Source organism: Rhipicephalus sanguineus, chromosome 5 (assembly GCF_013339695.2).
Source record: "Rhipicephalus sanguineus isolate Rsan-2018 chromosome 5, BIME_Rsan_1.4, whole genome shotgun sequence".
Classification (NCBI taxonomy): domain Eukaryota; kingdom Metazoa; phylum Arthropoda; class Arachnida; order Ixodida; family Ixodidae; genus Rhipicephalus; species Rhipicephalus sanguineus.
Window position 1 is genome coordinate 125,456,721 of NC_051180.1, and position 22,887 is coordinate 125,479,607.

The 22,887-nt window shown below is 45.5% G+C and overlaps 1 protein-coding gene across 1 annotated transcript in view; it reads left to right on the forward strand.

The window, feature by feature from the left end:
* LOC119394228 (uncharacterized) overlaps positions 1–22,887 on the forward strand; it is a 164,308-nt gene that overhangs the window by 16,170 nt on the left and 125,251 nt on the right. The window contains 6 exon segments of the mRNA XM_049416028.1: positions 6,534–6,683; positions 11,189–11,273; positions 14,100–14,264; positions 15,856–16,083; positions 17,752–17,966; positions 19,309–19,444. Coding sequence (XP_049271985.1) covers positions 6,534–6,683; positions 11,189–11,273; positions 14,100–14,264; positions 15,856–16,083; positions 17,752–17,966; positions 19,309–19,444 — 979 coding nt within the window.

The following is a 22,887-nucleotide window of genomic DNA, read 5'->3' on the forward strand; positions in this document are numbered from 1 at the left end:
TCCATTTCATTCATAGTAGGCAACGCTATGGAGGTTGGAGAGACTGTTTGTTACCAAAAAGAACAATATAGTGCATTTCTTGTGAAAAGACATGGATATTTGTCAAGCGTGTAATTCGATGTAGCAACACAGTTCAACCTGGATATATTGAACTCCAAGGGAATAGCGAGATAGTTTGATATATATCAATAATTCGAAGTACAGAATGTGCATATGTGATGCTTATCTGAAAACTTTGCACGCCTCGGACAATCCCTTGAGATCTTTGAAGCAAGAATTTAGCGATTTCTTGCCCTAAGGCTGTGTTGGAGGCATAAAGGTTATTATCAATTTTTTATCCATGCTTTCTTGTAGAATGCGATTATCACACCAGGAGGCCTTTTATGTTCTTGAAGTAGTTGGCAGTCCTCTTTATGAGGAAGAATGGCTGCAGGTAGCATGCCTCACTGCACAGCAGTTCTCTCTGTTACGAGTATTCTTCACCATATTTTTATACAGCTATGTTGCGGTAAAGGTTGCTAAAGCAAATTCATTAGGGAGTCTATGTAAAACCTGTGCAGTGCATGCCATCCATAATAAGTCCAAGGTTCGACGAAAACTCGTCAGGCGAGGGAGACTCATTGAAGAAATAAAACAGGCACTCGCCTTGTCCAAAGGAAAACACATATATTATCGTTTCGGGGCCGCTACGGGACCATTCATATACAGTTGAACCCGTTTATAACGAACTCGAAAGTGTCGCGAAAAGTGGTCGTTATATCAGTCGTTCGTTGTATATGGACTCGCCCTTAAAAACGTGCGCTTAGCGGCCAAGCCTTTTTTTTTTTGCACTTTTATTAAAGTGCTAACAACCCCTTCGGTGACAAACTAAGCCTTTTCGCGTCGTGAAGCGACGCCAGCTGCGTGCTCACGAGCGAATTAACCGCCTTTGCAATGAGCTGACACCATTTCACCGAAGCGCGGTACCGCAACGTGGAGCCGATCATCCCTGGCTAGTTGCGTGCAGCGCGTCGCCTCCTCGGCTCGCGGAGTCACTGCCGGGCCGCTTGTTGTATGCCGTTATGCGCGCGTTTGTACGTTCTTCGTGCTTGCTTCACTCCGGACCGTGCACGAATGTGGCAACTAGCCTCTTCGTTCAACGCGGCGAAAACAAGCATTTTGCAAGCAACGCGCACTCGACGTCTCCGCGATGCTCTCGCGGCCCTGCACGACGATGCGCGGCGCACTTGAGTCGTCACGTAGTCAAACACGCAGTATGTGCTCGCTGTCAGTGCATCGACGTTTCTCGGTGCCCGCGCCGCTCAACAACAGCGAGCTACTTTCGTTTCTACAAAGCGACGCGCACTTGTGGTCTCGCACGACGCGGCGGCGGCGAACTTGCGAACGGCAGGCAGCATGGCGCGCTCGTACCGCCGTCAATCCGCGGTGTACGGCGTACGCCACATGCGCAGCCGAGCGGATATCTACAGATGACTGTGATAAGGTTGTCGGCTACATAGGCGGAGAGTACGCGGGGGCTGGAGGGCTTGGCCCCCCCCCGGACTGCCTCAGGGGTGGCAGAGCCCCCCCTGACGGCGGCCCAGGGTATTTTTTAAGAGCTTGGCTTAGGTCCCCGGGTCGTCTTGTCTGGCAGCTATTTCACAGGAGGCTGTTTATGCCCGCTTCTTTTTCATTTCAGCCATATAAAGGTCGGCACATGGGCCAGTGACAAGTCAACAATTCAATGGAAAAATGCCCCTCAAACGGATTTTTTCGTGCAAAATATGTTGTGCTGATGAACAACTGAAGCGACGACTTAAGCTATGACAAATTTAAAAAATTCACCGGCGATTATGATACTGCATAATTCGCTGAGCGCAGCTTCGTGTTCGGGCAACGCCAGCTGTGTTTGAAGTTTTGACTATCCGCAGTTGTAGCAATGTAACATTCGTTACATATTGCCAGAGAAACTGCCAGCACTCGAGTGCTACGCACACTATATACTCTGTGCATTGCAGCTGTCGCGAAACAAGTGAAACGCCCACAGCCCCGTTACGACAAGCGAAGCCAGCCGCAGTGCACGTGCCAGCCCTGCATGTGCACGAGCGACAGAGGAAGAAAGCGAGGTTAGAGGCCAGTATCTCGTGACATCGACAGACTCCGCGTTCGCTCTCTTTCATCCTCGTTCGTGCTATCGGTTACGCCGCCGACACCAATGGCGATGCCGCTCAACGCAGGAACGGACGCCTAAGAGCTGCGCTCTAATTGTCTTGAACCCTGTAGTGAATGGTTTTGAGAACACAAAAATGATACTGAGAATATAAAGCAATCCCGACACAGTCAGTCAGTGAACGCTTTCGCACAAACTTACTCGCCAATAAAAAAACGGGTAATTTCTTGGTTGCCTACATATCGTTACCTTTCGACATGCCTGCTTATAAAAGTGCCGAGAAAGGATTGTACGCAGTTTTGATTTATCAGTAAAGGGTTTTTCTAAAAGTTCGGCCACCAATGATCAACTCCATTGCTCGTCCAGATTCATAACCGCAGCTTCACACAAGGTGTAGTGGTAGCAAATGGTATTTGCTACCATCTCAGAATTACTTTCGGCCATCTTGAATTGAACTCACTGGCATATAATTAAAGCTTCCCGTGATAGCGTTAGCCTACTCTCTCCTCTGTGGCGCATGTTTTAACTAAGTAAAGCCTAACCCCACGCATTGCGTGAACCGATTTTACGCGACACAGTCAACGAGTCAACGCAAAAGGTCGCGTAGGCGACCTTTTTCACTTCGAGCCAAGAGTTACGAGGTGGATCGATGTCTTTGTGTAAACTGAAAAATAAATCTAAGGTCTTCCACTTACATATCTTCATTATGATATCGCGGGCACCTAAGAGATCAAAGCTACATTAAATTCTTTAATATGGAAGTTAGTTGGACTCCTCTCTCACTCTCTCTCTCCATATATATATATATATATATATATATATATATATATATATATATATATATGTCTATACATATGGAGAGTGAGAGAGCAATGTGGAAGGGCAAGTCGGGCCCCCGCCCCCTCCGGTAAAATGAAAACTCTCCGCCTATGGTCGGCTATAAGTCATAATGGCACGTTCATCGGTGGCCGCCACCTCGCCTTCGCTCTTTTCTGATGCTTATCCGCGAAAGCATCGCCGCAATCGCGCGGAAGTCGTAATCACCGATCGACCGGTCTCTGCCGTTACCGAAAAGACGGACGACCTTTTGCAGCACATTGTGGCGTCGACGAGTTTAGGGACGCCATGAACCTTTTTGCGATGGAAAGTTATTGCGGTTATCACTTCTTGCATTTATGCCTTCTTGCGTTCCAAGGCATTGTTTGGTTCATCGCAGGCGGTCGTAGCTGCAGAGAACGGCGTCAGGATAGGGTACCGTGCGAAAGCTGACCGCAAGGCTTCATGTTGCCTACTACTTTTTTTCCTCACTGCCATTCTGCCACTGAAGAAACGCCTGGAAAATGAGCGACCTCGCTCGCAGCGTCCGAAATCTGCGTGCGGTGCTCGCCGATCTGCGATATCTTAGTCGCGAGTTAACTGGAGCGGTGCACGCGCGAGCGCGCTCCCGTCACGCTTTAGAAGGAATGTTTTAACTTTTTTTCGCTTCGTATGCGCCATATTTTTACCGCGACCGTGTCTGAAGTGTTCGTTGTAAAAGTAGGAGGCTTTGAAAAATGTTCGCTATATGTGGACGCAGCATCAATGGTTAGCATAGGAAAATTGTAAGTGCACCGAAACATGGTCGTTATAACCGATAGATCGTTATATGTGGGATCGTTATAAGTGGCTTCGACTGTATTGAAATACACCTTGTGCAATATAAAGCACCTCTCTTGGGTTCCCGTTCTTGCATTGAGCATTGGTGTGCCTCGTCCCGAGAGAAGGAACACAGTTAAAGATGAAAGAGAACAAGGAGTGCAGAGAGGATGGTGGAAGAGAGAGAGGAGGCAAGCGTAGTGTCGCGCAAGACTATGAGATGGGCCCGTTGTATTTGCAATTTGCGCTGCTGAAGCAGAAGCTTATTGCCTCTGCTCCCAAGAGAGCCCTGCAGTTTGTGCCACAGAAACAAAAGCTCATTGCCGCCACCACCAAGGGACCCTTTATGTTTTTTTTATGGCTTGTGTGCTGCCCTTCAAAACCATTGCCCTGATCGACAGCATCTGTAAACGATGCCAATGTGAAAACGACTATCCAATGTGACAAGTGATCCTGGGCCAGTTAGGCCAAGGAAAGCATTGGGGACATTAATTGTTGTCTTTAACTGTAGTGTAGTAATTATGATGTAAAATTGAAATGATTTAAAGTGGACAAAAAATCTTTCCTTCCATCGGGGCGATCTGAACCCACAACCTTTAAATTACATGTCTGATGCTCCACAAATTGAGCTATGATGGAAGGCACTTCCCCATTGACTCCGTTGGGTATTTCTGTGCATGTAATCCTTGGAAGTGGTAGCCAGCAGGGGTGGAAGTGCTGCGCCATTTGCGCCGCGCTGCGCCAATCCGGTTCTGCTGCGCCATCCTGCTCCAAAACGCAATATTGCGCCGAAACTGCTCCCAAGCGGTCTTTGGTGCGCGGCCTCCGCGAAGGGCTCCGTTGCGCCGCCGGAGCCGATCACCGAGGCTACGCTTGGCGCCTTTATGTGCCGCTGTCATCCGTGTCATGGCGCGCCTATGCGAGCTTATATCATCCCATCACTTGGCGCGCTCTCGTGACGTTGTCGAAGGCGCAAAAAAGCTAGCGAGCCTGTACAGGAGCTATCTACAAGAGAGCAACGTTTTTAGATTCAAGAAAGTGAGTTGTGCGGCCATATTTCGATGGCGCCGGCTGCAACGGAGTGTTTTTGGCGCGCTGCGCGCACGAGGCGGTTGCTGTCATCGTGGCCTGGGATTGCGAACATGAATAAAAGTAAGTGCGTTGACGCTTCATAATGTCGAAAAGGTTCTATTTACCGCGAATATTTAATTTGATGAGAGCCATGAGGATAGTGCGAGCAGGTGCCCCGCACGTAACCGCGCGACCATTATTTAGAAACTTTGCATTAAGGAAACTGCTGTATAGCTGAGTGTGTAAGAGGGATTTTGTGTCATAAGTCTGCGTGAGAAAGAAAAATTTGTTTTATCCGTTTGCGGTCAATGAAGCCACTACCAACCGCGAAACCACTCACAAGGCTTCGGTTTGTGTAAGTCGGTTGGACCATTTCCGAAACTCATTTTCTTTAGGAGAGCGTGCCATGTGGAGAATTTTTTGCATTGCACACAATCCCTTAGACATTATAAATGCAGCATGTAAAAGCGCTCGTGCAGCGACGAGCTTAGTCTCGCCAGTGGATCGGTCGCGTTGTTCGATTTTTGCTCGTCAGAACCTGCGCTCGGCTCGTGGTTGAGTACGCTGTAGCTCGTACCATCCGCTCGCCGCCATTGCTGTGTATGGTTTGGTACATGAGGTGGCGAATGAAAAAATGTACAAAAAAGAATAAGATAGACTCTTGGAACGCTTATTACTCAGACGAATGTGAGGTAGTAGGAAAACAGAACCACGCGATACAAATTGTGCGCTTGCAACATCTAGTATCATCGCACCTCATGTACCTTATTTGCGTGCATATAACCGACACCAATAATTGACAAATCTTGGGGGAACTTGAAGGGAAAAGGTGGAACCGCATGACGCAGTTTTGGCGCGATTTACGCGCGTTTGGAGGGACGTGCGTGTTTTTTGACGAGCGCCTTCACGAAATCGCGCTGTTGCGTCCCGAATGGCATGATTTCATGCGCGACTCAAGCGTGGTCGGAGTGTCGGCGCGTCATTTTTACGAACGCCATCACAAAATCGCGCCGCCGCGTCTTCCTACTCGAAAACGCCTCATGCGGCGCGTCGCTCGCTCGTCCGACAAGCGGAGTCTAGGGTGCAGACGCGTGTTTTCTTGGTTTCTTCCAGTGCCTCCAGACGGCGCTGAACTCCGCGCATTTCGAAGGAACAAATTGAAGCCGGCGTAGGCTTTTGACGAAAATGCAGCAACCCGGCAAACGCGGCGCGAAAACACCGCTGCTGAAAACACCAACGATGTTTGACCCTAGAATTCTGCTCCAAAACTAACATGCATTGCTCCAAAACACTTATTTTGGTGCTCCAAAGCTGCTCCAAAACAGCATTATGCCTGCTCCCTGAGCTGCTCCAAAACACTCAAGCCCGCTTCCACCCCTGAGCCAGTGCCACTCACAGCCAAGGCAGCTATGAACACTCTTCTGGAACATTCTTTCTGCGAAAGGGCGTCACATGGCGCATGATCTTTACATGAGGTGGCAGCTCACCAACAAACCCTCACATGCCACCCTAACGCCTGCCTGGACTATGAACAAATGAATGCAAATTATTTCGCAATCTCCTTTGAGTTCGACATGTCTGGGTTTGACATTATCACCACAAGGTGATGTGGCTGTCTTAAAACACCTTTGTGTTTGGGATGCAAAATCAGAATTGTGCGTCTCGGCAATCCTTGCAGGACGTTCAGCAGTACCATGCAGCTAACCAAGTGTGCCACCAGAATAGTGCGATTCAGAACTATGTGTCGTCTAGTGCTGACCTCGTGGCCACTTCTGAAGGGGTGGAGCCTGGCATTCATTCCACTGTGGACTCCACCGACAGCTCGGAGGTGAGCCACCCAGAAGAGTGTTGTCCAAGATCTGTCCAATGTGGAGTACCACAAGGAAGTATTTTGGGGCCTCTACTTTTTAATATTTATTTGAACGATATCATCAATATTAACCCTGAGGCAAAGTTTATTGTTTACGCGGTTGACACGAGTATTTTCTTCACTGGTTATGATATTCATGATCTAATAGAACAATGTAACAATACAATGAAAAATCTAGAGGAGTGGTCTGCATTAAACTTAATGAAAATAAATATAAACAAGACAAAAGCAGTCATATTCAGGCCAAAGAACAAGCGGTTGCCCCCACATCAAGACATTATGTTACATTCCCGAAGTATTGAAATTACCGAGAACTTCAAATGTCTGGGTGTTATCTTCTCAGCCAACATGTCATGGGATAATCATGTTAATTACGTCCTAAATAAAGCTAGCAAAATCACTGGTGTAGTAGGCCGTTTACGCTACATTCTTCCCACATGTATTAAACTCTTACTATATAATTCACTTTTTCAATCTCATTTAAACTACTGTCAAATAGTATGGGGTACCACAACGCACACCAATCTAGAATGTATTTTCCTGTTACAAAAAAAATATCTCCGCCACGCGTACTACGCTTCTTACACAGCATCGACAATAACTTTCTTTAACAATTCGGGCGTGATCCCTGCACATAATTTGTACAAATATCGTTTGAGTCACATATACAAACAAGATAATTATCGGAACATAAACAACCTAGGTAATCTTGCCCAACTTCAAAGAAAAGCTCCAAGTTACAGTACCAGACACTTAGAGGAATGGTTAGTGCCAACACCACGTTCAAATTACGGAAAACAAATGCTTCAATATACAATACCTACACTATTAAACAGCTATAAATCAATACAGTTTGATCTTTTTACGGCCTCCTTCAAAGAACTTAAAAGGATGTATGAGGTTTCTACATAGATTCACGTTGCAATGTTTAGACATCTTTGATTTCGTTGCCTATTAAGATGAAAGTGTGAGTTGAAATATGTTAAAGCACTACTATGCCCCTGTATATATGCGCGTGTGTGTGACTTGTGTTTGTATAATTATGTAAGAGTGTATGTACATATGTATGTGTGTTTATGTGTGATATTGCCTTACTGCCAAATACAAAGGGTTGTAGGCTAGTCAAGCTGTCCGGGGACAGCTTTTTTTCTACAATCCCCCCATCTGTATTTCACAAAGATGGCAAATAAACTTATTATTATTATTATTATTAATATGAACGAAATATGTAGTGAGCTATATTGGACATTTGTATTAACTTTTTTTAGGCACTGGTCATTTAGAGGATGCCTTTATCATTATATATATATATATATATATATATATATATATATATATATATATATATATATATATGTAACCATGTATAACCATCATACTTTTACTTTGGCTGAATTGATTACAGTTAAACCTGGATATAACAAAATAGAAAAATTCACGAAAAAATTTATTACAAACAGGTTTTCGTTACATTTTGCTTCAGCACGAAAATTTGGAAATGAAATGCACAAATTAAACAAAAAGGGAACTGAAGGCAATGCTCTCCCGAAACATTTATTTAGCGGCAAAAAAGTGCATTATTTTGCAATACTGAACGGTCGTGGGACATAAATACAACACTGCTTCGTCATCATCTAGCCGTGGCCTCTGAGGTTGGCTCCGGCAACGCGTTGTTGCGTTGCCGGAGCTAATCGCGGAGGCCACAGTCTAGCGAACTCGCGGCACGGTGCAAGACAGTGAAACGCGTGACGAGCCGACATCCGAAGATCCGTCGTCACCGTGGTTCAGACAGTTTCCACCAGCACCTAATCTGACATCTCTGTAGTGACAACACAGTTGTCCACATAAAAAAAAGATCGCAAAGCTGCACGTCATCAGGAGCTGCTCCATGCACGCGCAGTGAAACCACGCACGCGTGCACGCCGTCAAAAACGAAGAGCGAACGACACAGATACCGCGGAATATTCCGAAAAGTGCTCTCCACATGCGGCGCGAACTCGAAGCATAACGACACAAAGCAAGTATTTTTTTTTAGTGGCATCACCTGGTGTCATGTTAACGAAGTGCAGTTCAGAGACCTCTGCAACAACCGAAGAGTGGCGCTACGAGCGCAAACGCCTTTTTCTTTTTTTTTTTTTTTTAATGAAGTCGGCACAGTTATCGTGGTGGCACCTGCTTGCAGCTGGATGAGGTTTGAAGGGAAGGGGAAAAGGGCACGCCCGTGCATGCGCCCGCGGCGGCAAGAACGCCAGCTTGAGGGGCGTAGGCCCAGCTGCCCGCCTCGTGCACACCCGCACTCACAAACGAGTGCTCGCTCTCGCCTTGCAGTCGCCAGGGCTTTGAGCGGGCAATACGTGCCGCCGCCACTTCACGCTCCGTCATCGGCTGGGCAGTCACAAAAGATGCAATGCATGTGGCTCCTGCTTGTGCCAAAATGACATATTTCGGGGTAAAATTTCTAGGTTGTCGGCGGCAAAAATTCGTTATATCAAGGGTGTCTCCCGCTGCCACTTCGTTACATAGAGGTAGCAAATACATGTGCTTCTATGGAGTAATGGCAGGAAATAGAAAAACTTCTTAATATCGAGGAATTCGTTGTATGGAGGTTCGTTATAGACAGGTTTAACTGTATAACCATCTAGTATACACAATTCAAGGAAAACAAGTAATTGTATAATTTTTTCTAGCAGCTTTTAAATAGCATTTCACGTGCTCCTGGTGGTTAGTGGATATGACGCAAATTGTAGACCACGGGCTCAAAGATTTTCAGCACACTGTGGCAGTGGACTCAGAGATCATGGTTCGGAGCTGCACATATTGATTACAGTAGGCTTTGTGTCATTTCTGGCTAGCGGCAATTGTGACTTTTTTTTTTCCACTTTTGGAATAAAGAACGTACATTCTTGCCAACTTTTTGTCATGCATCTGCTCATATTTCAAATGCAATATTTTGTACATAGCCTGCTTTGTATCCTATGGAATTCAAAGTGGCTTTTCGTGCATTGAAAGATTTCTTTGTAGTTAGCCTTCAGTTCTTTTGCTATGTTCTTTTAGAATTCTTTGCATCCGTACAATTTCTCAGAATCCCAAGCAGCAGCAAAAAACAATATTCAAAATGCAGTGTTTCCACACGAAGAGACTTTTAATTAATTTGGTGGTGTAAACTCAATCATATTAGCATAAGCTTACTAGTTTATTAACGTATATTGCTGTCTGCTGAACATTGTTATTGCACCCGGCAGCTTCGTTTGTAAATAAAATAAGCTTAGTGTGTACTGTGTATGTTATAAAAGTATCCAGGACAGTGGGTGTGCGAAGGGCAAAATAAAAGGGTTTAGTTTTCAGAGATTTGCTGACAGTAGAGTAGGAAAACACTGTGATTAGCTGGCGTGCAAAAGAAGGGCAGTGTCATGCTTCGTTGTCTACCTGTCAACATTTGAAGAGAACTGCTGCGTCATTTTGGCTCAGTGCAGTGGCATCTTCACAGAATAGAGGCTGCTTTCGGCATTGAGGACATAAAATACATATTAAAGGACCCCTGACACCAAAATTGAAACCTCGAGATCTTTGTGTTGTTTGACTTTCCTGTATACGGGGGCACATCTGACCGATTATTAGTGACGAACGCTGCCTTTAAGATATCTTAATTTGGTTTTAAAGTAAGCGTGAGTGCTCACTTGAGTTGGCTGCACCTTGCGACATCCTGGTATGACGTAGATAGAGGCCCCGTGTGACGTTCCAAGTGTAAAGCAAGTATTGTGGACGTCACAGAAGGTTTGCACGACGACTGGCACCCAGCGAGGCCTATTGTTCCGCACCCCTCTGGCTCTGTTGTCGGGCTGCTCTCGAGGTAGTTTTCGTGAGGGGCCACGCGCTTAACAGGTTTAACCCATACCGAGGCACCCACATACTTTCAATCTCTACCGCGCTCGGGGCCCCGGTTTGAAAACCGCGCTGTCAACGTCACCACAGCTTGAGTGCACGTGGTCTTTGACGCTCCCCCGCATGGGGCGCCAGTTTCTTGTGGTTTTTAGGCGGGCGTTTTGAAGTGATGCTAAAATGGTCACAATTAACTACGCTAGAATTAGTTGTACGATACGCTAGAGCATTTACGATTTAATTTAGAGATTACCAGACACAAAGCTACAAATTACAGCCAAAAAGTCACCAACAAAAATTTCGCTGTCAGGGGTCCTTTAAACGGTCGGAACTGCTTCATGTAAAAATTTCTACAGTTGCCTTTTAGAACTGGTCATGAAGGGCGAAACACAACTTATTCATGCCAATTTTTTTGCTTCAATATCTCTCTCTCTCTCTCTCATTTGACTAGTGGAGAAATTCAAGCAGACATGGTTACTACCATTGTTGCTGCCTTCAGTGTTCTTGGAAGCATCGTATGCACTTAAAACTTGAAACGTTTCTTGTTTGCTGAATGCTTAGCACTATTTTACTTTGTCTCGAAGCATGTCATCAACACTTCGGAAGCGTATGTGGACACATCAAGTCAGCACCACCATCATCATCATCATTTACAAGATGACAATCATGGTGAGAAAATTTGACTCCAAAAATTAGTGTTGTTGTACTTGTTGTGCACCATCCAGGCTGGCTGACATGTTCAACTTTTCAATGTGCCACTTAGAGTGCCCCAATATTAATAGTAACAGCTGCAAAATGTAATGCTAATTTTACCAGATGGTTGTTTTGTACTGCACCCAGTCTAGCAGTGATATAGAGTCCTTGTATTTTTCTTCAACCTTGCTCTGGAGTTGGTTGACAGGTGTGAGATATTACAGTGAGTGGCCGATTTGTCAGATGCCAGATTTTGGGACATGGTGCCGCAATCATAAGTCCGAGACGGCATTAATCGAAGCCACCACTGCTGCCATGTTGATTACTTTGCAGCCTCGAACTGAGCGCTCATGCATGCCAATTAGCTGGAAACCATAAAGGTTCCCAAAGGCAGGCTTCGCTGCAATGCAAAGGTGTTGAGCTGTCTAGTACAGTAGAACCCCACTGATACGTTTTTGAAGGGACCGTAGGAAATAAACGTAAGAGATGGGAAACGCAAGAGCCGAAAAACAGAAAAAACGACAAAATATTTAGTGGTACAGAATTTTATTTCAATGCTTACGAGCAGCACGAAAATTGGCGCGCTCAGCCACGATCTAGTCGACGGATAGAAACGCGGAGCTGGGGACGGCCTCATCCACAGAAATGTAATCAACGTATGTGATTTTTTTAACACCAACAGCTGTAGGCATGAAAGAACTAAGCACACGCAATCACGACCAGCGCGGCGAGTCCGACCGCGAACCGCGCGCACGACCATGCGAGCTCCAACCAGCTCGAACTCCTCCCGTCCTCCAACAAATAACAATGATGATGAGTCTACGCCAACGCGATGGCAGAAGTGAATGCCAATCTCGAAGGCCTTGCTTTCGCAAGTAATTACGTCATAGACGCCATGTTTGTGCAATACAAATCTCAAAGGCTATGCTTTTGTCAATAGTAAATGCCAATCTCGAAGGCCTTGCTTTCGCGAGCAATTACATCATAGACGCCATCTGTGCAATACAAATCTCGAAGGCGATGGTTTTGTTTGCATCAATCGAAAAATCCTGTTGCTTGCACCTCTCATGCGGCTAATGTTACGGTCAAACCAGGCCAAGCTGCGTGAAAATGCACCAATGACCGCTCTCTTCAGTAGCCACTCGGTCGGCTCCGAGCGCACTTCGCGACGTATCATACGGGAACGGTCCGACAGTTACGACGTAACAGCGGGGTTCCCAATACATTGTGTCCTATGGGAGCTATGCCGGGACCGGCGGAAAACGACGTAACAGCCGGGAAAACGCAGTAGTGAGGAACGTAACAGCGGGGTTCTACTGTATATGTAAAGTATTGTGGTGAAGCATATCAGAAGTGTATGGGCTCCACTAGCGTAGGACTTAATTAGTTTCTTAATTATGCACGTGTGCACCCGTCTCTTTTGTCAAAGTACGAGAACTGAGATGCCTTATAAGCGTATCGGTAGGCCTTCAGAGTTATTTCAGACGTGGCTGTGGTGATTTGTCCACTTTAGGTCAATGAAACAGCATGCATGTTTTTTCGGACTGCGTTATTATCACTTTTTGACACTTTCATAGTGCCTTGGTAGCATAGGTTGGCAAAGTCACTCATTAGTCGACTCACTGAGACTCACTCAGACTCAGATCGGGCCATGAGAGACTGAGTCCGGGTGAGTAATATCGTGGTGAGTCTGGTTGAGGAAAATGTTGGTAAGTCTGAGTCCAAGTGAGCCCTAAGTGCAAAATATATTTCGTGAGTGAGTCTGAGTGAGTTCCACCTTTTATTGCCGACCTATGGTCCTTCCTACTCGTCGTCAGCATTACTATCAGCCTTATATCAGCTTACGTTTATACTCAAGTATGTTGACACATCTTTCTTGATGTACTGGCGTTTGCGCGCCACCTCACTATTTATTGATCAGAGGCATGAGTTGGGGGGGGAGGTGCCATGGTCCCCCCCCCCCAACTCTTTCTTGGGAAGTTCTTGACAAAAATACCACGTGTGAGTCGTGTAATTCATAAAAGTGTCCTTACTGGAATGAAACCACTGGTAACTCGTATTTGAAGGCACAAGATCAAAAGGCATATCGTATAGCACCGATTATATGAGATATTGGCATTAAAGAGCATTGACACCGTGATCGAAAAAGCTGATTTTACGCCGACAGACTCATGAGTTGACTCACTCAGGTTCACTCAGGCTCAGGTCAAGCCGTGAGTTTGAGTCTGTGTGAGTCCAGTTGAGCAATATCCTTATGAGTTTGAGTACAAGTGAGTCCGGTTGAGAAAAAGTTTAGTGAATCTGAGTCCGAGTGAGCCCGGTTGGGGATTTTGGCGAGTCCGAGTCAGAGTGAGCCTTCAGAGCAAAACATATTTCCTGAGTGAGTCTGAGTGAGCTCCAATTTTTTTGCTGACCTATTCTGGGGAGTATAAAACAGTGCTATACGGGATCTTTTTGAGTTAAGCTTTGTTGTCACCTGTGTTACAGCATTTGTTTCCGACAAGAATGATCAGGAATGATTTACCTTATCCCAGCGTATTTCCAAGTTCTCTAAATGGTCATTGATTTGTGTGTTTCTGACTGGCTAACGATTACTGCAAGTTCAGCTGTTTATGTAATCTGAACACTTTATGCGACGCACCAATAACTAGTCGGGAGCACTAGGTTATCCATTAATTGCCTTCACTGTAATGTTATTTGACCATACAATATCGGCTGAGGGGTTAATTTAAAAGAAAAAAAAACATTGTGCTATCAACCACTAACTAGACCCCCCCACCTTTATTTTTGATGCCCAAATAGGTGCAGACTACGGGCAGCAGCTTGATCTCAGTTCAACGGTCGAAGCCTCCACAAGTTCGAGGGGCGTCCAGCACTCGGTGCTACGAATGCAAGGGATCCTCGGTCGAAGACTCCCCGATCTTGCAGGCTCCCCGTCTTCGTCTCATAATATGGCGAGAGCAGAAGGTGCGTTGTTTTGCACATTGGCCTTAAGAAAAACAAAGTTGACTTCGCTGATATGTCGAACAAATAGACATATTTTGCAAAAGTGAATATAGCTGGGCCAGTTGGTATGGATCCATGGTAGTAAGCAGCGTGAAAAACAAGACAACGCACACAGGAAGGAATGACAAGAACAAGCGCTTGTTCTTGTCATTCCTTCCTGTGTGCATTGTCTTGTTTTTCACGCTGCTTACTACCATGGAGACATATTTTACCACATCTGACCCGCCTGGAAAGATGCTTTCACTACAGCTTGAGGCCGCTAAGCCATAAAACCACCTAATCGGAGGAAATCCGCACTGTTATGAAGCCACACTTCAAGGTTAAGTGCGCATAGTGTGCATGAAGGAAAGAAGATGACTTTTAAGGGCTTGTTTTTCTTTGTTACATACAATATTAATGGGAACTAACAGACAATAATGCCAAGGGAAGTATAGGGGATGTTGTTTGTAGTAATTAGAATATAAATGTGAAGAAAGTAAAGTGTACAAAAAGATAACTTGCCGCCGGCAGGGACCGAACCTGCGACCTTCAAATAACGCGTCCAATGCTCTACCACTGAGCTACAGCGGCGGTCATCCTCCCATCCACTTTATGGGGTATATATGTGCATTTAAACCCAGGAGTGTTAGTCAGTGCCGATCGCAGCCATGGCGGCGAGTGTAGAATACTCCTTTTCGGACTGTAGGTGTCACGTAGCACATGTTCTTTTGACGAGCTTACAGCTGACCAATAATGCCTCGCATACTACCTGAAGTCATAAAGTCTGCCAAAACGAGACCCTCGCAATGAATGTAGGAAAGAAGATGACTTAAGGGCTCGTTTTTCTTTGTTAGACACAATATTTAATGCGAAATAACAGACAATAATGCCAAGGAAGGTATAGGGGATGTTATTTGTAGTAATTAGGATATAAATCCTAATATATATAAGATATATAATCCTATTTATATTCTACTAGGATATAAATCTGCTGTAGCTAAGTGGTAGAGCATTGGACACGTTATTCGAAGGTCACAGGTTCGGTCCCTGCCGGCGGCAAGTTATCTTTTCGTCCACTTTACTTTCTTCACATTTATATCCTCATTACTACAAATAACATCCCCTGTACTTTCCTTGGCATTATTGTCTGTTATTTTGCATTAACATAGTGTGCATGTTACCTGCAACTTGATTAATTTTTGTTTTTTAATTTAAAAGCATGTTATACTGGCTTATATAGGCTAAATTTTTACTACTTATTACTTGCACCCTACTACCATTCAAAGCCTGCTACCATTTGAATTTGCTATTAAATTATTCAATAATTACAATTTGCTTTAACTTCACCTCAGACCAAGAAAGTGATATTCACACAAGTATAATTTTCTGTGAACTAGTAATCTTCCCTTCTTATTTTATGAATCTTCATGGATTTTCTTTGTAGCTTTGTGCTGCTACATATAGGTGAATGACAGTTCCTTGTCTTCGCAAACCTTCCTCTGCCCTGCGGGCATCCTCAGAACTGATCTGTCCACCTATCGCATATCGCTGCATTGTTGGCCTTGGTTTGCAGTGTGCAGTGCTGGAGTCTCCCAAGAGGAGCTGGAAGAACTTCAAAATGCATCGACCGTGACCAGTGGCCTACATCCCGACTCGACCAATAGCCCTGTCGTAGAGATGGCTCCATCTCCGGTCAACGCAGTTGCCTTGGACAGCCCAGGGCCCTCACACTCTCCTGGTCCTTCCGGAGGATCTGCAAGCAGCAGGGCTGATGCAGACAGGGATTGCATGTCTCGATACTGTGAGTCTGTGCTTCTGATGATTGGGGGTTTCTTTCATGTCATTGTTGCACTGAACTTCAAAGTCAGTGTAGCTGGCACTAAAATGAAATACTAAATCAGTTTAGACTGACTGACAAAATGTTTTTTGAGCAGCAGAGCTGATGCGGACAGGAATTGCATGTCTCGATACTGTAAGGCTATGCTGCTGATGATGAGGATGAGTTTCTTTCATGTTAGTGTTGCACTGAACTTCAAATCGACTTGAGCTGTGGTGTAGCTGGCACTAAAGTGAAACACTAAATTAGTTTAGACTGATATAATATTTTTTGAGATCAGTATTTTCGTTAATATAGCCGTCATAGGTTCCTTGTTTGCAAAGAAGGTCAAGGCGAAAGCTTCATTTTTGCAGCGGAGCTGTTAAGCTTTTCGTTATGCTGGTTCATGTCACCAGGAAACTGTCGTCATCAGGTACGGTATGAGCCACAGGAAGCGGGCAATCCAAGTTGAATTCTCAGTGAGGGTAGTGAAGCCAAACTCGGGAAGATACTAATTACTACTGACTGAGTCGAATCTAATTTATTCTAATTAAGTCCAATTGGTGTTAATTAAGACTAATTCTAATTGAATTATTAAGTTGTGTATGATCAAACCATGCCCATCCGAGATACAGTCGAACCCGTTTACATCGAATTGTCCTGTATATCGAACAACTTCTGAACACGGTATAGTTACAGTGAGAATATATAGCGAAAATTACGGTTACGTCGAACAAGAATAGCAGCTACTCCCGATATATCGAACGTCAAGCGGGCAAAAGTACCCCCGGAAGTTGGCTTTCTCTCGTAGCGGCGAGGAAACTGGCACCTTTCCCCACCGCTCACTCCAATAGTGGTTTAACCCGGCAGCGCATGACCCGCTCTCCCTACCGTGACCGCGCCGTGTCAGTCGAGCCGCCATCACCCCCCTGCAAAAAATGATCCTGACCCGCCCGCAGCGCTTGCTGAGACAGCCAATCAGGGCCTCCTGTACTCTCGTGGTGCGAGCGCGCGGGTCACGCGAGTTATCTTGGTTATCTCCCTGCATTTCTCATTCGTTGTGCTTCGCACCGTGCACCTGTGCCGTGATGGCTAGCGTGAAGCGGCAGAACTTGCCTTTCACCGTGAAGCTCGAAATTATAAATCGAGTCGAACGTGAAGTTGGACGTCGCGGCAGCGTGCAAGATTCCGAGGAGCACTCTCAGCACGATCTTGAAGAATAAGGCAGAGATTAGGGATAAAGTGGATGAAAGACACAGTGCCCGTGGCGCCCGACGCGTACGCACGGCCGTCTATGAAGACGTCGAGGCAGCCGTGTACAAGTGGTTCGTCGACGTTCGGTCGCGCAACCTCCCCGTCCGCCCCCATGATCGAACAAAAAGCAAAGGACATGGCTTTTCTCCTTAGCAGGGAGGATTTTCAAGGTGGCTCCAGTGGGCTACAGCGGTTCAAAGAAAGGCACGAGATTGTCGGCAAAGCGGTTACTGGCGAAAGCCGAGCTGTGGACTTCGACAATGTGAACAAGTGGATGCAAGAAACTGGCCCGACATTACAGCAACCATCCGAAAGTGCTTCAAACATGCCGGCTTCTGTGTGCCCGGTGATGACTCTGAAAATTCTCTTAAAATGACTCTGAAAATGAGTGCAACGAAGCCATTGACGGTGTTGCCGAAGTTTGGAGCGAGCTGTCGAAATTTCCGGAAGCTGTTGACGGATCAACGGTCGATCAGTTTGTGAGTGCAGATGATGATGTCGCAACCACGGGTGAGATTGAAAACGAAGACTACATTGCCGACATTGTACCGAGCACAAGTGAAAGCGGGCACAATGACCAAAGCAACGACGATCCTTTGCCCACATCCTCAGAGGTGATTGGTGCTCTCACACTAGTCCGGCACTTCTGCGCGAATGTAGAAGGTTGCGGCCTCGCCTGCTCCGACTCTTTAGACCATGTTGAGAAATGCGTGCTGTCGCAGGCAGCGAAGTTGCTCAAACAGAAAAAAATGGAAGACTATTTGAAGCGCAACTAAGCTAGCTTCGTCAATAAAGTACTTTTATGAATGGTATGTGAATTTACGACGTCCAATTCTTTAGCAGGCTTATATCGAATTATGCCCTATATCGAACTGACAGGCGTTTTTTTGCGAGTTCGATATATCCGGGTTTGACTGTACTCAAGTTTCATGTCGCCTAATTATTCTAATTAAACCTGATTAAGCTAATTAATCCTAATTGAGATTGAGTCAAGCCAGGACTAGCTAGGAGACCACCAGCTCCGCTGTGGCTCAGCCTTGCGCCTGTAGTGCAAGCTGCCCACATTAAAAAAAAAATTGTGTGCCACAATCCTGCATGTGAACGTCAGGGAGACGTCAAAGATTTATTTGCATCTCTGTTACATTGGCTGTATAAAATTTCCTGAAATTTGCCATGCATAATCCAGGGCTCTCTCACGATAAAATCCAATCGATTTTTGCTGATGAAGACTTATGTAGGCCCTAGCAGAGCTGTCAAAATCAGTGGTCATGGCAAGTTGGTACAGAAACATTTGAGGTGGTGTTACCATCTGCATTTCTATTTTTTGCATATCTCCTGGCTTACCAAACACCTTCTCATGGCAGTAGTGGTCTTTTTGGTATTGTGGAACGGTAATTTATGTGTACAAGTGAAATCATTTTTCTCTTTAGTGTTCCTTTAGGGGAGGCCCAGACTCTAGCTTATTGGATCAACATTGTCATACTCATGCTGTGCAGAAAGTACTGTATTTCTGGGATATCAAAATTGCATTATTCTTAGTAAACGGTGCTATATCAAAGGTATAATTACAGATGCTATACACAGTCTACATTCTCTGGATACCTATAATAGCCATACTGTGTATACACGTGGGCATAGTCTAGAATCTTGAGACAGGGTGAGTACGTCACATGCTTTACATGAAATGAGTGCTTCATAAAAGCACATGTGGCATGCCGTTTCACGCTTACAATGTGCCTGTCGGCAGGCATATCTTAAGAGCTTCACTAGTGTTATGTCACATTCTTTTAAGATGGGCACACTCGTTGGCGTTGTTTTTGTGTGGCAATTTCAAGTTGGCGCTCGCTCAGTGTCGGCATGAACAGACAAGCCCTATTTATTGCTCTGTTGTCGTTTATTCTTGATGATGCACATTTTTTTTTCATATTTTTTTTCAGATTGCGATGACTGCACCAGTTTTACGAACGTGAGTGCCCACGCCACAGGGTGCAGCTAATTGTGGACAAGCCCGTTTTGACAAGAGCATGGGCAAGTCTTCCTGCCAGCTACCTCTACGTCCATAAAGTGGCTGAGGACTCCGACGGGGAACCAAGTATGCACCCATATCTATTTTTTTTTTTTTTTCATTTTACATAGATGTCCTTGTCATTCACTGTGTGTCCACTTTGTCCACAATACCATCCATTTACGCTAGGATGGGCCGTTTTTTTTTTCCTTTGTTTCTGAGGTAGTCGGTGTCTGATACCTTGGATTCCCTAGGACCCACGAAATCATCCGAAAAAAAAATGCATGTCTTTTCACATTTCTCGAGGGTTCATATTACCACAGCCATATTCAAAATGGCTCAAAGTTAGGGCTGCCAGTATTCTGATTAGTTGTGTTTGTGTTTGTACTGTGGCAGGAGACTGCAAGAAAATGCATGTATTATGAGGAATGCATGCTATGTAATAAGGTACACATTTGGGCTGGTTGGTTCATGATTAACTGTAGAAACAGCGCTAAAAGACGGGACGAAGGTTTGTGTCCTTTCTTCGTCCCGTCTTTTAGCGCTGTTTCTACAGTTGAGCATGCTATGTCTCCTGATAGTGGCTCCTTTCTGTTTGTGGTACACTTCGCCGCATTGAGTTTCGTATGATTGACCGGGCAGCGACTCCACATTGCGGTGAAGCTGGCCGTCGGGCTCTGCTATTGCTGCAAGTGGATTTATGTTCAAGCGCACTGTTTCGTATTTCTAAATAATTCGAAGTGAACAAATAGTGGTGTGTATCTTACTGTATGTAACCTGCCTGGAAACGTGGTTTCACTGCTGCATTGTGCAGCTATGTTGTGAAACCATCTACTGTAAACTGCCGATTTTTCGGTTAGCTTGAAAATTTGGATGCTTTGTGGCACTGTCACAAACCCCATAGACATCAATGCATAAGAATGGCTGAAATTCCGGACGCTAAAACTCTTTGCATCCGATTTTTCGGACTTTCTGCCCAAACTGCAGGTATGCAACAGCATTAATTGAAGCCCCCACCTCTGCTGCGTCTGTCATCTCGTAGGTTCGAACCAGCGCTTTCGCGAGTCTGTCTGTTTGCAGCCGTAGCAGTGCCCAAAAATCAGCTCGGCCACAATGCGTAAGTGTTATGGGGTGAAGTAGACCGAAAATTCAAAGGAGTCACTATTGCGGCGCAGTGCATCGATGTCTTTACGGATAAGCAGCAGAAATGCACGGATGCATGACGGCAGCAGGCGGTAAATGCGCCAGTATGATTTAATCACTGACAACCCTTTATCATAAGCGTCTTTCAAGCTAATTGCTCGGTAATGCATGTGGCCTAGCGTAGTATTGAGCGTACTAAACACGCTGCGCCGCCATTCATGCTGCCTCTTTGTGCGAGACTGCTAAGTGCGCCACACAGACGCGCTGTCTTCGCAAACAAATGCAGCTTGCCATCGCCGCGCTCGTGTGTGGTCAGGAATGGAGTGGGTGTAACGAATACTCAAGGCAAACTCGTGCGTACAATACAGCAAGCAGATGCTGCATGTCGGCAGAGACTTTTGTATATGTAGTAGCACATCGTTTACATGCACACACGCATTGAGGAAAGCAGGACGAGTTGTCCACTCTTCCACTTCAGCCTTTGTGTTCGATGATGCTCCATGCAAGAGAGCCGTAATTTTTTCCATGTTTTGATAGCATCGGTGGCACTCATCACTAGATGCAACTTTGCACTTCGCAGTTGGCACGTGTTAAGCGGGGTTCGTGGCAAGTACCGAATATATACACGAGAGCCTGGGCATGCACCAAAATGCCTGATAAGTGTACTCGCAGGCACTAAAGCTGTTTCGGATGTGGCTGTGGCAATTTGACCGCTTGAGTGGAACAAAACAGCATGAATACGTTTTTTTGGACTGCCGATTTTTTCGGACTATTTCTTTGTGCCTGGGAGTCCGCATTGACCTAAGACGACCCGAAGACGAAAGCTATCTTCTTTTTCTCTCAGTCGACGCATTGATTCTTCCCCGCCACCCTCCAAAAGCTTTCTGCATCTAGCATGGTTTCGCACTGCCTCCAGGATCGGAGGCACCTCACCTGATTTTGCACTGCCTCTGTGATTGCCTCTGTGATCGGCCCACTTTTGACCAAGCTATGTTGTCATGTGATGACAGCATCATGTGACGTCATACCATAATTTGTGACGTCATGATGACGTCGTATGGTGACATTATCACATGATGATTTTTTGCATCACTCGTGTGTCCCCGACACCGCGGGACGTCGACGGTCAATTTTCACGTTTGAAGAGCCATCTAAGACTTTCGCCTTAAAAAATCGGACGACTGTATTTAGGGGAAGTCTGCACTGCTGCAAGTTTGAAAGCATGCTATACGGGCTTATATGGGCTAAGTGTGGCATATTTTAAAATGTAATGTATCCTACCGCTTGTACAGTATTTACTCGCGTAAAGATAGCATTTCTTTTTTCTCTCGAAAAATCAACTGAGATTGGGGGGCTGCGTTTATTACGCCGGGTAAAAATTTCGTAAGAAACATCAAGTTGCGGGTCGGAGTTCTTACGATGGCTACCGTATGCCGTAACGAAGTATCGGAGGTCTCATCATCATCATCATCATCAGACTACGCCCACTGCAGGGCAAAGGCCTCTCCCATGTTCCACCAATCAACCCGGTCCTGTGCTTTCCGATGCCATGTTGTACTTGCAAACTTCTTAATCTCATCTGCCTGACTAGCTTTCTGTCTCACTGCACGCGCTTGCCTTCTCTTGGAATCCAGTCAGTTGCTCTTATTGACCAGCGGTTCTCTTGCCTACGCGCTGCATGCCCTGCCCATGTCCATTTCTTCTTCTTCATTTCGACTAAGGTGTCCTTAACACCCGTTTGGTCCCTGACCCACTCTGCTCTACCTTCGTAAGGTCTACCTTTGCATAAAAGGCACACATTCACTTTGCTTTGCATGAATTGCTTCACGGACAGCGTGAAGAGGTGAAAAATTCGTGAACGTGGGTTGTCGCTGGAGCTGATGTTTTGGCAAGCGGACTTGTCTTCTTCAAGGCTGCAACTTGAAGAAGTTGCAGTTGCAGCCTTGAAGAAGACAAGTCCGCTTGTCGAAATGTCATGTTTACGAATTTTTCATCTCTTCAAGCTTCCATCTCTCCTGAACTCCTGCTTTTTTCACAGATAGCATAGTGCATACGTGGGCAATAGCAAAAAAAAGGGGGTGATAAACCACCCTTTTCGGCATCATTAGTGCCTTTCCTGCACTATATCAAAGCAATTTTAGCTGAAGCTGACATGCACCTGAAAAAGGTTATTTAATTAGCATGGACGATTTGGAAAGAGTTCAAAATCATGCAAAAACCGGAAATCGCGGAGTCGTCTTTCCCGCAGCCGAGCGCTGCCATCTTAAAATGGTTCGAAAGTTCAAAGTTTCTCCTTTCCGTTTCCACCCTTCCCGCACGAAATGGCTGCATCGAAAAGCGGGGAAAAGAGAGTAATAATAAAGCTCCATTTGTTCATTGCTACAGCA